This window comes from Pristis pectinata, chromosome 15 (genome assembly GCF_009764475.1).
Source record: "Pristis pectinata isolate sPriPec2 chromosome 15, sPriPec2.1.pri, whole genome shotgun sequence".
Classification (NCBI taxonomy): domain Eukaryota; kingdom Metazoa; phylum Chordata; class Chondrichthyes; order Rhinopristiformes; family Pristidae; genus Pristis; species Pristis pectinata.
The window spans coordinates 15,442,459-15,457,894 of NC_067419.1; the positions used below are offsets into that span (position 1 = coordinate 15,442,459).

General features: G+C 38.2%; 1 protein-coding gene across 1 annotated transcript in view; it reads right to left on the reverse strand.

Moving 5' to 3' along the window:
- LOC127578640 (protein shisa-like-1) overlaps window positions 1-15,436 on the reverse strand; it is a 117,208-nt gene that overhangs the window by 22,971 nt on the left and 78,801 nt on the right. The window contains exon 3 of the mRNA XM_052030840.1: window positions 157-316. Within this exon, the coding sequence (XP_051886800.1) occupies window positions 157-223 (67 nt within the window). The 5' untranslated portion in view covers window positions 224-316. The remainder of the gene's footprint in view (window positions 1-156; window positions 317-15,436) is intronic.

The window sequence follows — 15,436 nt, forward strand, 5'->3', positions numbered from 1 at the left end:
TCATTAAAAGCACCACCTTTATGCAAATATTAATATTTTGTGGATACTGTCATAAATTATATGTTGAATTTTCCTCCCATCTCCCTTCTCAATGTCCCTTGGGTAGGAGGCTAAAAATACTTATTTCAAGTTCATGAATTGTATTAAGCTTCCTACCTGCTGATGTTAGCAACAGAAGGACAACTGTTGCTACAGTGATGGACTGCGGGCAAAAGCTGCTCATTTTTCAATTTGCTTTCATGTGACTGTTAGAGAGTTGTCTCCTTAACAAAATCTGTCAACATGGCCGACTGCCACTCCTGCTGTTCAGGGGACACTAGAAAGAGAGAACATTTATGTTGAGATCCGATTACAGATTTCATCAGGAACATGAGAGCTGAGTTCAAGAAATTAAAAAATTGTATGATTTTGGGTTTATTTTTAATGTTTTAATGTCAATGCTACATTAACAATTGCTAATGGCTGGTTGAATCGGGAAAAGACTCTATTTAGCTATTTCTAATCTGTGTTAAAATTGTTGTATCTATCACCAATAAGTCCCACGGAGAAACACATTTCAAGTGAACATTGAATTATATATTCGTCAAAGAGTTAATCACACTTAAGAACCTTCCTCACTCTTGAACTTGAGCATTAATTACTGTTATATCTCCTAAGATTAATTGAATTTTGAATATTAAGAGAATTGGGTGATAAGGGATTAGTTCAGGAAAGTGACATAGTGGTAAAAGATCATTTGGATTGTGGAGCAGACATAAGGGGCTAAATGGCATACTGCTGTTTCTGGTTCTTATGTCTGATTTTTGTATTAGTTGTGGTTCAGTGGTAGCATTCTTGCCTGAAGTTAAAAGACCATAGGTTGGTCTGCCTCAGAGACTTGAGTAGCAAATATTGGTGACTCTTCCATGCAGCACTGAGGGACGCTGTATTTTTGGAAGTCCCCTGTTTCATTCTGCTGTTTGTCCCTCAGGTGGACATGAAGCATTCCATGGCAGTGTTTCATAAAATTACAAGGGAGTCCCTGCTGATATCAATTCATCAGCAACATCACTAAAAGCAGATTATCTGGCCATTATCTTTTTGATGTTTGTGGGACCTAGCTATGAGCAAATCTCTTGCCACATTTTCTACATTAAAATGGTGAGTATATTTCAAAAATAATTAATTATCTGTAAAGTGCTTAGTGACATCCTTAGGACATACAAGGTATTATGTAACTGCACTATTTTCTTTCTTTTATATAGAAAATTCTTTGCAATATAAGACATAAACATTTTAACATAAAACATTTATCTCACAGAAAAAAAACTGAGTTGGTCTTCACAACCTGTCCCTTTGTGGGAATGAGGGCAAACTTGTTGCTCTTTCTGCACTATAATTAAGACTTTTACTTTTAAACCTGTAACAGTTTTATGCAGTGTCTGCCAAATTATTCACGATGGATAAACATCATTGGATTCTATCAACAATACACTTAAAATCTGTCCCAGAAAAACTGGGTCAATTGGCAGCAGCACACCACCAGAGTGGAAAAAGATTCATTTTAACAGTTATTTTTAAAGAGTAGCTCTCTGTGGATAAATAAGTTCTGTTTATTCTCACACTAACTTAATCACAGTGGAAGATGCAGTTACCAACACTCATTTATTTCTACTGGCATTGCACACTTCTCCACACAGACCCTTGGCATAGTCAGAAAATTAAAAGATCATTTAGGGACATAGAATCATAGAACTATACAACATGGAAACAGGCCCTTTGGCCCAACTTCTCCTTGCCAACCAAGTTGGCCAACTGAGCTAGTCCCATTTGCCTGTGTTTGGTCCATATTTGTCTAAACCTTTCCTATCCATTTCCAGCATTGTGGTAGCAGCTTAGGCCCTTGATAATCTTTTATGACTGGAAACACACTTGTTTATTGAACCAGGTGCCTCAGCTAATGTGCAATTCACTGATAGGTTCTACCTCAAACTTTAGGTAAGCTTCACTGAATTTTAGAGCTGGCAGCAGTCAGACTGTGGTCATTGTTGGCCCTGAAAAAAGCTACTCCACTAAGATCTAGTGATATTCATAGAGTGAACTGAACTCTTTCTGTTAGTTACCATCAGGTACTAGTTCAAATGGATCCTTGGCATACAGCAACAGTAATACAATTAAAGCTGGCTGAGCAGCCAACCATATCGAAGAATTGTTTTGTGACATATGGTGTTAAACATTTTACAGCATGTAAAATAAAGATTGGAATTTGCACATAACAGTATCCTAAAGCTAAAATATAATAAACAAACTAACAAAGATATATTATTTTAATATCCCTTGTGTTTTGAAATACTTATTTGTCAAAATTACTGCCCAGCGCATAAGAAGTATTATTCTAATGTCACAGAGCTTCCAAAGTAGGAATTCAGTTAGGACATTAAAGGCTCATTTAGTCACCATGCAGCTGACCATAACATCTTCAGGACATTTTACAGTGGGGGAAAAAACAAAATACCAAGATTTTTGTTAAGTTATTAATTTTTGGACAAGAAGCTGGTGAAGGCTGCAAAATTGCAGTGTATGGACTAAAGCTGAGCCACAGAACAATTTCTGGACTGCCCCCTCTAACTCGGTATCTGTGTTCTTGAAGTTTTGACAGAGTAGTAATGGCAAATGCTGATAGTTTCACTGTCATTATAACTCCAAAGTCCAGGCAATATATCCACATACCTTTCTGAAAAAGGAAGCTGACACCAAGCCATGTTTACGCAGGTGATGCAAGGGGTGGTGGAGGACAATTTACATGTATTGTGCCTGTATTCCCAGGTGCAGTCAATCTTGTATATGTCAAAGTGTTTTAAGTGAAACTGCTTACTGCACATGCAACACAGTGAGAAGGAAGCAAATTACAATTTTTTAAAAATCTAGTGTATAATCAGAGTAAATTCTCTACAATTTACACTGATTACATTGGCAATTAGGTTTATGTCTTTAGTTCAATCATTAGAGCTCCGCAGGTATTCTTAAGCTGTTCAAGTTTTTTTCCCTTGCGGTTTTGTTGTTTCTATTTGAATTTCAGCCGTAAACTTGCCTGCCACCTGATTGTTAGAGTGTATCACACTTCTGATGACCAGGCTTAATGTCATGTCGTTCACATGATTGTACACGTTGGAATCACATGTAGGCCAGGCAATGTGAAGATGGCAGATTTCCTTCCCTAAAACGTCAGTGAACTAGATGAAGTTTAACAACAATCCATTAGTTTCATGATCACCATCACGGATGCCACTTTTATAATTAGCTGAAATTAAATTTCACAGCTATATAGTTGGATTTGAAATTTTGTTTCTAAATTATTGCTTCAGACTTCTTCATTCATAACATTGTGCTACCTTACCACATCCAAAGAAGAGATCTTTCAATGTAATGAAAAGTGAAAGAACCAAGTTGAGAGAGCATTGTTGCCACAGTGTTGTTGCAATTGTCACATTTCTACACCTTGCCTCCAATAAGCTTCCTGTTCAGGTGGAGTTAATATTTGGGAAAAATGGGAAATTTTTCAATCTATGTTGCCTTCATTCCAACTTGATCAACTGAGCTCCAAGTCATTGTTGACTTGTTCATGGTAGCATACCAGAGAATGGACTTTCCACTAAACATCTGCAAAATAAAAGTCTCTACCAACGTGCCTTACTGTGCAACAACACTACCCGACAATGAAGATCCACAATGAGACCCTGGAAAACATGGCTGACTTCCCACATCACAGGAGACACCTCTTGGTGAAAGCAGATGTAGATGATGAAATTTACCATTGTCTTCAGTGCACCAGCACAAGAAAGTTGTGTAAAGATCAAGACTTCAAACTTGGCACAAAGCTTATGGAATAGACATAAACATTAAGAAGTCATCTCTGTCCTCCTGTACGCTTCTGAGACATGGACTACCTACAACAGACACCTCAAAGCATTGGAATGAAACCACCAATACTGTTTCTACAAAATTCTGCAAAATCCAACCAGAAGGATAAGTGAACCAATGTCAGAGTCCTTTACCAGACCAGCATTGAGGCCATAATTCTACTCAATTAGCGTCAATGAGCAGGCTACGTGATTTACCTGTCCGTCAATAGACTTCCAAAGAAGGGGGTCTAATGAGCTTTATCATGACAAGAGATTAACAGGAGGACAGAGGAAAGAATTTAAGGAAATTCTCAAAGCCTTGGTGTAAAGACATAAGACATCAGTGAACTAGACCACTGGACCATGACCACTCAAAATGGAAAAGGACCATCTGAGATGGCATAGAGAACCTCAAGTCCTTCTGTCAGTAGCACATGGAAGTCCAGTGGGAATGGCAGAAGGCACTCACTATCTCACATTCTACCTACCTACCCAATCAAGAATCTCTTGCCTCATTTGCGATAGAATCTGTGGATGCCACATTGGCCTCATCAGTCATTTCAGAACCCAAGAACTGGTCAATGACTTCTTCCCCTCCGCCATCAGGTTTCTGAACGGTCCATGAACACTACTTTGTTATTCCTTTTTTTGCACTATTTATTTTGTAATTTATAGTAATTTTTATGTCTTGCACTCTACTGCTGCCGCAAAACAACAAATTTCGCAACATATGTCAGTGATAATAAATCTGATTCTGATTCTGGTGGGGAAGCAAAACCTCAACCCTGAGGGACAGCCTAAGGAGAAGTTGCAGTAGGAGTGTCAATCAACATTTTAAAAAAATTTTGTATTTATTTTCTAGGATAGTTAAGGAGCTAGTCTTCATTCTGGTTTTCTTGAACTTCCAATTTTGACTACTTCGATGGCAAATTGGATAAACCCAATGGTGAATCAAAATTGTGAGTCTGAATGTTGTCCCCATTCAGAAGATATTGCAGGACAGTAAAGATAAATGTATTTTGAAGGTTAACAGGGACATTGAACTCTGACTGGGTTAACAGGAAGTGAACCTGAATGTTGCCTGGCATGGATTAACAGAAGGATGGTGTCTGTGAGGTACAATTCTCAACAGCATAGTTATGAGCTAATCTTGTTTATAGTGCAATGTGGCATTATCGATGCAGGCAACCCTCTGTGGACCCTGTTGTTTATTTCAATTAAAGCAGTGATTCACAGTCACACAATCTTGGGTCACAGTTTTCCATCTTTCTCTCTCTAGTCTGCGTGCATATCTTGAACTATTTTTCATTAGGTGTCAAATCATAGCAAGTGATAGCGTCAACATAAAGCCTTCTTTTCTGTCTTTCATTATCTGTCTAGATGATTGTAGAGAAATTTGCAGTAAAATATAGAAATGGTGATGTTACAGAAGATTGGAGAAGAGCAGATAAATACTTGTATTCTTTTTGCATACTACTTATGCCATTTTCAGAAATACCTACTTTTGGACCTGATATCCCCTAACAACCATCCCTGTTCTGGTTCAAATTCATCATCAAAATTTTCATTTTCATCAGTATTGCACATAATTGTGAATAATGTTATGGGCATTTTTATTAATAGTAGATTTCTTTAAAGGGAATTATGAAGCAAAGGAATATATTCTATATAGACTTTGTGAGGAGAGGGATCTTCCTTTTTTCCCAAAAGGTTAACTTTTGTTGGAACATGCTTCTCTAAATGTCAGCCCTTTTATAAAACCCTAATTCCTTGAAGGCAGCCTTCATTGTTACCATTAAGTTTGGTTGGGTGCTGTCAAGGACAAGGATATGCCGATATATTATGTAAATGTATTGGATGTTTTGGAAGCCCTTTGAAGGTACTGAGAATTTACAAATTAATAGCATATGTCTTCCTGTCACAGTTATTTTCATTGCTATCTGACCTGTTCTCTGACTCTCTCCCAGATCAATCAAAAATATTGGGCCAACCTGATAAAGCTACAACAAGGAGTATGTCTGTACAATTCAACAAAAGCATTGTGGAACAGACAAAGCAATGTAATTGCTCCACTAACAGATCAGATTAAAGTGCTGCATTCCTGCTACATCTAGCCATAAAAGGTAATGGCCAATTAAACAGCTAACAGGAAGAGGAAGTTCAAAGAACATTCCCATACTCAAACGATGGCAGGGCTCAGGACCCCTGTCTGACTGCGTTTGATAAGGCTTGAAAAATTTTCCAGTCATGTTCATCTGTTGACCTTTTTTCAAATGCAGTTACTGGATGTTATTTGTGTTTCCCATGATCACAGAAGCCAGACTTGGGCCAATTTGATCTCCTCCACTTGATATCAAGTTATAGATGCAGCACAGGCTATGGAACCAGGCAACATCCTGCCTTCCGCAACCAGCTGTGCTTCTATTCTTGCTCTACTAGTACAATTACAAGATTGGCATATACCCGATGATGGTGAAGATCACCCAGCCATCTCCTGTCCACAGCTAACGTATAATTCTTAAGCTGGGTCACATATTCCCTGGCCGCCTTATTACCTCTGTGGCCTGGATGAGTCTGTGTTTTATGTATATATAGAATGTGCAAGGTTTCAACCCATTTTTGATTATTGGAATGGGGTGCTCATCAAGTTCTGCTGCTGAAATTTTAGTCACCTGGTGTAGAGAGGGATGGGTTGGTCAGGGAACCTCTTTACTGAGTCTGGCCAAGATGGTCATTCACAGGTCTAGGCAGTGGGCTGTCAGATGATCTCTCGATGCCAACTGCCTGCCCCTCTTCCAAGGGCACAATTTGGTGTGAGAGTCTGCTGTTTCTATTACTCACAAATGGCCTTCTGGGGCCTGTGGCACTGAAGAGACTGGAGTGCATCCTGGATGTTGAGAAAAATAGTTTTATTTAAGTTTTTTGTTGATGTCTTAAAAAGCCAATTTGAAACAAAAACACACATTAAACAGCAGAATAGGAGCCTGGGCATAAATACCTACAAAAATCACAGGACAAATCACCCAATTAATCTACTCATCATCCAGTCAGTCTATTTCTAATACTAGCAAAGTGATAGAAGGAGCGTCGATAGTCCTAACAAGCAGCATTTACCAATAATCTACTCCGGAATTAAAAGCTATACATGAGTACTATTTAGTCTTGGCTGTAATAATAGTAAAATTGCTTCACTCAGTCTCAGCTCTGTGTGACTGAGGAAAGAAAAAATATAGCCAGTGTTCCTAATTGTGATTGCTGTCTTGAACTTGCTGCTGGAAATTAACAGACAGTGTAACCTTGTGGGTAAATTACTGGGCTAGTCTCCAGAATCCTCAACTACTACAGAGATATGAACTTGAATTCCACTGTTGGATTTCAATACAAATGAAAGAATAAATGTGTAATAAAAAAATGGAAGCAGCAACAGTGGCCATGAAACTACGAACAGTAACTACTCTAACTTATATGTGACTCCATATTCTTCTCTTAGCTGTCCTCTGAATTGAGCTGTCCTCTGAATTGGCCTAGCAAGCTTCTCTGTTCAGAGATGGAGAATAAATGCAGTTGACTTCAGATCCAAATTTAAACTGTATGACTAATACAAGGTAGAGATGAATAGTCCACTGTCTTACTATTATACTAAGTAGCTTTTCTCCCATTGTCAGTTCTTGGGAAAAAAGCTGGCCTCATAAACTGATCGGTCAGCCCTATCTGTTATTTTGTTGTTGATTCTACTCTAAATTGATAAACTCCATTCATATCACCTGCTTTCAGTGCCTGAAATTTCCCTAATGCTTCATTGCAGGAGTTGAATTAATAATGTGTTGATCCCCTTCTCATTCTTTAATGGCTTTCTGACATATGATAGGATTTACCAAAGAGCTGTTCCCACTTATTGATGTAAATTTACTAGAAATGTGACAGAAAAAAGTGGAATAACAGAGCCCCTGTTGCATTTCCAACATATTGGGGTAGCTCTAAGGATATTCCTGATGTTTCTCAGAAGTTTAGTCCCACACCAAACTATTGACTGCAATCCTTTTTCATTTATTGATATTCTTTGCATCACTTTCTCTTCTGATCCCCAACATAACTCACAAACATAAATGCCACATCCTAATATTACTAGCCTTTTGCTTATTTTTCTTAGTCTTAGGGTAACCTTTCACCCATATTTTTCCCTGAAAAAAAGTAACACTGCCATTGTTGTTGGATATCACTTTCTAGAACACTGTTGACAGTTGGGTTAATTTTTATATTTTACAATAGAATTACACAGGCACAATTATCAAAAATACCTCTACATGTTGGATATCATTCATCTAGATAATGAAATATAGAATACTACTTATTAGCATCATTTGATGGTACTTCTGGAAATGTAGCATCACCATGTTCGATAGTGTTGGATAGTCATAGGTCTATTGAATATTATTGTGGTGGATGGTGCCATTGCTGTAAATTGGTATATCCATTGTTCCCAATATTTGCTAACCCAGAGCCCTTTAAATTTTTCCATACCCCCTCATTTCCCCCTCCTTTAGCAAGATTATATCATTGTGCATTTTATTGCTTCTCTGTACTAACCAATAATTGAACAAGATTTCCCAGTTTTATTTATTTCAAAGTAATATTTTGGTTTTAGCTCTATTATCATCCTAAACAACAGGACTTTGATTGATAACTTCAGTGGATTTTGTTTTAAAACTGTAAGAAATATTCAAAGTTAAAAGGGCAAGCTGATTTTTAGCAACTCACAATCATCCTGAAAAACGGTGAACATTTTCTCCTTAACTTCCAAAACTTGCATTCTATCTCAGCATTAACTTTAAAATGACATGTTCTTTAAGAAAAAAAAGAGACTAGTCAAGTTGCTTAAACAGATCATCCATTACATGTCTGATTCCATGAAGTTCTGTTTGGATCTGAGTATCAAATGTTTGGGCACGGACTGAGTGACTAACACAAGACAGTATTCAGCTGGTGTATTTCTTTGTATTACTGAACAGGCTTTATCTATCAACATTTAAACAAAGTTGTAATTTGACAAGATAATTGTTGGATCGAAAACATACTGGGATTATGGGTATTAGGAGATTAGTATAGGTGCTTGATGATTGGTGCGGATTTGATGGGCTAGAGGGCCATTATTGGTGCTCTGTGACCCGATGACTCTAATAACAGTTTTGAGGACCATCTTTGGTTTTGGATCTGACTTTGAAAACTGACGCTTCTAAGTCTTGCTTCCCATCATCTTTTATAATAATGAGCTTGACATTGTATGCCACATTTTGGATGCAGTCTCTAGCTGCCATTCCAAAACTAAGGTAATCCTTCATCCTTTTTTTAGCCCATATGCTTATTTTATCTCCATTATCTCTCATCCAACTGCACCCCCTTTATTCTCCTATCTTTCTAGTATTGTTCCTCCCTAATTTCTCCAGTCATGTCATAATTCCCCAGACTCTTTTGATACCATTTCAGATTTAAATCCCTCCTGCATAATCCACAAGCTTTCTTCTGTGTACCCCACCCCGGTCAACCCCACTTCTGACATCTTCACCTGAACATGAAGCTCAATGCCAGTGATCTGTGATTGGTGGAAGAACCTGTGTCTGTGATGTATTTTTTATGTCATATTAAGTAATTTGCTCATGATGGGTATGATTCCTTGTAAGGCAGACTATTTGTGGAATATTTGCCAACCTGAACCATATCACAAACTACAAGGTGAAGGCCATCATATTCATGGGGTGGCTACTCTACACTTGTTGATAGAAATGGTGAGCCCAGGGACACATTTCATCAGCCAGCTTAATGGCACAATACCATGGACCTCTGTAAAGAACACAAACTTCTACCGCCATTGTATTTGTGATTCCAAGGAGATAATGGTCATCCATTCTCAGTTTTTTTCCTCTTTCCTAGGTAATTCATGCCTGTACAGAAGCATGAAGCACCACATTATATATCTTTCTGTTTATACATTCAACTTCTCTAGAGTTCGCTGACCAGATTACGATATGACTAGGGTGAATTTGAAGGAGAATTAGTTGTGGCAGAAAATCAGTATGTTCAAAGGAGATTGCTTACTATTTTAATGTTAAGAAGTTTTTATGTCCCTTTGACAGTTGGTTATTGGTCAGGGATCATTAATCTTTCCAAGACTTTTCAATGCACCAACACCTTCATTCAACAATATAACTCAGAGTCAGTACAAGAAAATCACATGAGACCAGCAAAGAACTATCTTAAGAATGGCTGTACCATAATTGGAATAATACTTCAGTTTTCAATCTCGTTATGTTCTTACAGGTGATATTGGTTTGGGGCACTGTATGTTTTTAACTTGTTTTACATCAGTTTGAAGTACTTTTCCCCATATCATGGGAAAAAAAATAAACTTGCAGTATAAAACCTAAAAAATACACTTTCTGGTTAAACAGATACTCACCATTTCAGGTTTGCTTTACTCCAGACAGGTTCTGTTGTGGTTACATGAAGTGATAATGATGAGCTGTTAATGTTTTCAAGCAATTTGGGCAGCAACTCCAGAAGAGTCTTGGAGACTATCGTAGTCAGCTGGTGCCACAAAAAATGCACCACTGGGACTTGTATGTAACAGTAGTAAATAAGAATATTGGGCAAGGATTTCATGCAGAGAAGTGGATTTTTACAAGGAGGCTATGAATATGATCAGAGGAGTAGAAGTTAATGCAGAGGCAAGAGGTTATTTGGAAGGAAAGGAATGGAAATCTGTAACCAGGCGTTTTGATTAGAAAGCCCTTTGAAAGGAATAGCAAAGAAGATGTGTGAGGTCAGGTTCTTTACAAAAGGTAATAAGAATATTTGAGATTAGTCTACTGGATTAGGATTTGCCTGCATTTGGTATTCGGTTGAGTGGATTAACAGGGTGAAGAATAATCATCTGTCACAGAAACCCAATTATAATTAATGAGGTTTCCATAGCAGCCGAGGGTAGGGGATAAACAACAAAAGCAAATGTTAATTTCTGTGTGGTAAACAAGCCATCTTATTCTCAATCTTATTTCTGTGTCTGCCTTCAGACAAGAAAACTATGTTTATACCACAGCAGGGTTGAAATCTGACTGTGCTGTCTGAGCTGCTGAAGGTCAGTATCATTTCGTTTAAATGCAGTTTGCACAAAGTGTGAATACAATTAAATATTACAGAAAGCAGCAAATTGTAACCATCCACAATCTACTTCTACTCTGCAAACCATTAAGATGCCTGTCAGTTAACCCAAGTTTAAAATATTCCATTTCAAGAAATCTGCCTTATAAGAGTAAAGCATTATTTTGTTACTGCTATTTCCCTGATAAAAATGTTGTGTTCACAAAGATTTCCTAAAATCCTTAGTCCTGACTGCAGACTGAGATCTTTTTCAGGATGCATTCAAGCCTTTCTTTGCTTCATTGGCCATCACTAGGTGGAATCATTTTATAAATTTAATCTTCTAAACCTTATCTCCCTCACCACACATTTGAAACTACTCCTTCTGCATTTGAAATCCATTAAAGCTGCAAGGAGCTCCTCCGTCTTCCTCTTCTCTTTGCCCACCAGTCAATAATATCGATAAGAGAACCTTTTGAAGCAAAAGAGTTCTTATATCCTTATGACAAACTAATGACTCAAAGAAAAGCCCTGTTCCTGATGGGAAGTTAATGTTAGTATCTTGAATTACAGAAACAACCCTTTGTAAACAGTTTGGTAAGGCACAGTGCAAGCTTCTGCACTATGCAGTATACATGGCTGTCAATTTATATATGAGAATATGAATCTGTGTTTCATCAAATGTACACATTCATTTTGTTGAAACCACTTGAGCTTAGCAACTGAAATGCAAGTGAATGTGCTAGGTCTTCTATGATGCCTGGTAGCTACATGCTATTGATGTCCCATAGGCGAGAATGCCAGAGAAAGGCTTTCACGTGGCTTCTCTGTCATCAAAGGTGATGTGAAGAATAGATGGTAGGAACTGCTGCACAAAATTATTTTATAGATACTGAGGGAGATTAAATAATATGGTATTAAATGTATGATGATGCTTATTGGAGTTCTGGGACACAGCAATTTCTGACACCTCCTATGATCCAGCTGCAAACAGAAGTAATTGCAATAATAAGGCTTATTTACAGAAGAGGAAAGATATGTACTGACCCTTAGAAAGTATTATATTTTATAATGAAAATTTAAGCCTGACAGATGTAAGATATGTAATACAATTTGCCTAACAGAATGTGTAATGGTATAATAGATTCAGCTATGTACGCTTGAGAAAAGGAAAGCACCAGATGATATTAGGTGATAACGTGACTGGATAATTTATTGGTACTTGCAGTGGTGGTCTGAAAGAATATTGAGGGGCGTAATTGTCTGGTTTATGGCTGGTTGCTTATTCCTTGTTATTGCCTTAAGATTTATTCACATTAATAAAGTCAGACATTCTGAATTGTGAGGGGCAATCAGATCCAGAAAATGGTGTGACCTGGTTAGAATCCAAGGAAGTAGTTGGAATCTTTTGACTCTGAAATTCCATGAGAGTTTTCTGATTATCAGAGTTACTATGGAAGACAAGGAAAAACTTTTATTTGTTGGTTCACATGAAATAAGTGTGGAGAAGAATAACATATACTGTTTTAGCCATGATTGTGCAACGTTTGAATCTGAATATGAAGTTGATTATAACAGCAGACATATGCTCACTCATTGTAAAACAAAGCAATTTAATAATTGATATCTGATTCTAAGAAGTGTAGAGAAACAGAGAGATCTTGGACTGCATGCCCACAGATCCCTGAAGGTAATAAAACAGGTAAATAAGTTGGAGAAGAAGGCTTATGAGAGTAGAGAGATCATGTTAGAACTGAATAAAATACATTAATGATACAGCTTTAGTAGCATGTACAGTTCAGGTCAAAAAATGTAAGGAAGGATGTGAAAGCACCAGAAAATGTGCAGAGGAGATTTTGGAGTATTATAGGTACGAGGAGAGACTATATATACTGAGTTGTTCCTCATGGAGCCAAGGAGAATGAGGGCAGGGGAATTCATTTTTGACTCACTTTGGGCATGATAGGTTGAATAGCCTTATTTTGTACCATGAATTTCTGATTCTATGGTGCCTTGTCTGTGTTTGCCATTGGTTTCTGTCTCCACCAGAAATTACATTTCCTCCTTCCCTTGCCATGGTCACTATTAGAGGCTGAGACCCATTGTTTGCCTTCTCGGAGTCTTAGATCTCAAGTTACCCTTCCTAGCCAATTTGTAACAGCCCATCTCTGCCCTGCCTCTGCTCACCTGCTCCTGAAACTTTATCCATCTTTTGTTGCTCCTAGATTTGACTATTCCGGTTCTCTCTTCTCTGACTCCCATATTATGCCCTGATAAATTTGTCATTCAAACTCTGCTGCCCACATTCTTATTCTCCCCAAATCCTGGTCACTCTCTGCTCATTATTCTATAATGAGTTTCTGCCAAGAACAGTCTGATTTTGAAGTTCTTATACTTGTTTTCAAATTATTCCATGGTCTTCCCCCTCTTTGAGGTAGTAAGGAAGGCAAATGCAATGTTAGCAATTATTTCGAGAGGACCAGAACAGAAAAGCAAGGATGTGCTGCTGAGGCTTTATAAAGTGTTGGTCAGACTGCATTTGAAAGATTGTGAGCAATTTTCGTCCCTGTATCTAAAGAAGGATGTGCTGGCCCTAGAGAGGGTCCAGAGGAGGTTCACCAGAATGATCGCAGGAATGAAAGACTTAACGTATGAAGAGTGTCTGATGTCTTCTGAGCCTCGATAGAGCTCAGAAGGATGAGGGGGGATCTCATTGAAACCTACAGAATACTGAAAGGCCTCGAGAGGATGTTTCCATTAGTAGGAGAGTTTAGGATCTGAGGGCACTGTCTCAGAATAAAGGAATGTCCCTTTAGAACTGAGATGTGGAGCCAGACTGATGAATCTGTGGAATTTGTTGTCACAGGGGGCTGTGGAGGTCAAGTCATTGGGTGATTGACTTGTTCTTGATTGGTAAGGGGGTTAAGGCTTATGGGGAGAAGGCAAGAGAATGGGTTTGAGAAAAAAATCAGCCATGATTGAATGGCAGAGCAGACTTGATGGGCCAAATGGCCTAATTCTGCTCCTATATCTTATGTTCTGTGGTCTTTATTATTGTAATCTCTTTCACTTCCACAATCCCAGGGTCCTGTGCTCCTTAATATCTGACTGCCTATATGTGTATTGTTTGTAATATATATAAATGATTTGGATGAGAATGTAGATGATATGATTAGTAAGTTTGTAGACAACACAAAGATTGGTGGAGTCTTAGATAGCAAAGAAGGTGGTCTAAGGATATCATGGGACATAGATCAGATAGAAAGTTGGGTGGAGTGGTGGCAGATGGAACTTAATCTAGGCAAGTGTGAGGTAATGTGGGAAGTCAAATTCTGGTGGGACATACGGAGTAAATGGCAGGGATTTAGGAGTGATGAAATACAGAGAGAACTTGGGGTGCAAGTCCATAGTCCCTGAAAGTGGTAACACAAGTGAATAGGGTAGTGAAAAAGTCATTTGGAATGCTTGCCTTTATAGACCGCGGCTTTGAGTACAAGAGTTGGATCGTAATGTTGCAGCTGTACAAGACATTGGTTAGACTGCACTTGTGTCCAGTTCTGGTCGCCATTCTACGTAAAGGATGTGTTGGCAATCAAGAGAGTGCAGAAGAGATTCAACAGGATGTTGCCTGGAATGGAGGGCTGCAGTTGTAAGGAAAGATTGGATAGGCTGGGTTTATAAAATTATGAGGGGCATAGATACGATAGATAGTCAGAATTCTTTTTTCCCGGGACAGGGGAACCTAGAACTAGAGGGCTCAGGTTTAAGGGGAAAGGGAAGAAATTTAAAGGAGATCTGTGGGGTAAGTTTTTCACACAGTGATGAATATCTGGAACGATCTGCCAGAGGAGGTGGTGGAGGCAGATACAATTACAGTGTGTAAGAGGTGTTTGAACAGATACTGGGATAGGAGGGGCATAGAAGGATATGGGCCTAATGTAGGTAAATGGGAGTAGTATGGATAGGCATCGTGGTCAGCATGGACTTGGTGGGTGAAGAGGCCCATTTCTGTGCTGTGTGATTCTGTGCATTCCCAATTTTAATTGCCTCAGCACGGGGAGGCAGGCCTGGACCAAATCTGTGGAATTCTGTTCTTAAACCTCTGCTTCTCAGCCTCTATTTCATCCTTTTCAATGCCTTGTAATAACTACCACTTTGACTAGGCTTTTATATATATGTTAAATTATGTTTGATAATGTTTGAATATTTTACAAAATTAAAGACTGTATAAAAATACAATTTCATTTTTTGACCAGCTTTGAGGAAATGAAGGGGTTGTGTGCATAATAAACAATAGTATCTGGACCATTTTATGAGATGGTTCTAATGTTATAGCCCTAGTTTAAACTATCATACAGTTACGTACTGGTGTTATATGGGAACTTCTTACCTAAAAGGTGCTCAACTCAAATGTGAATCAG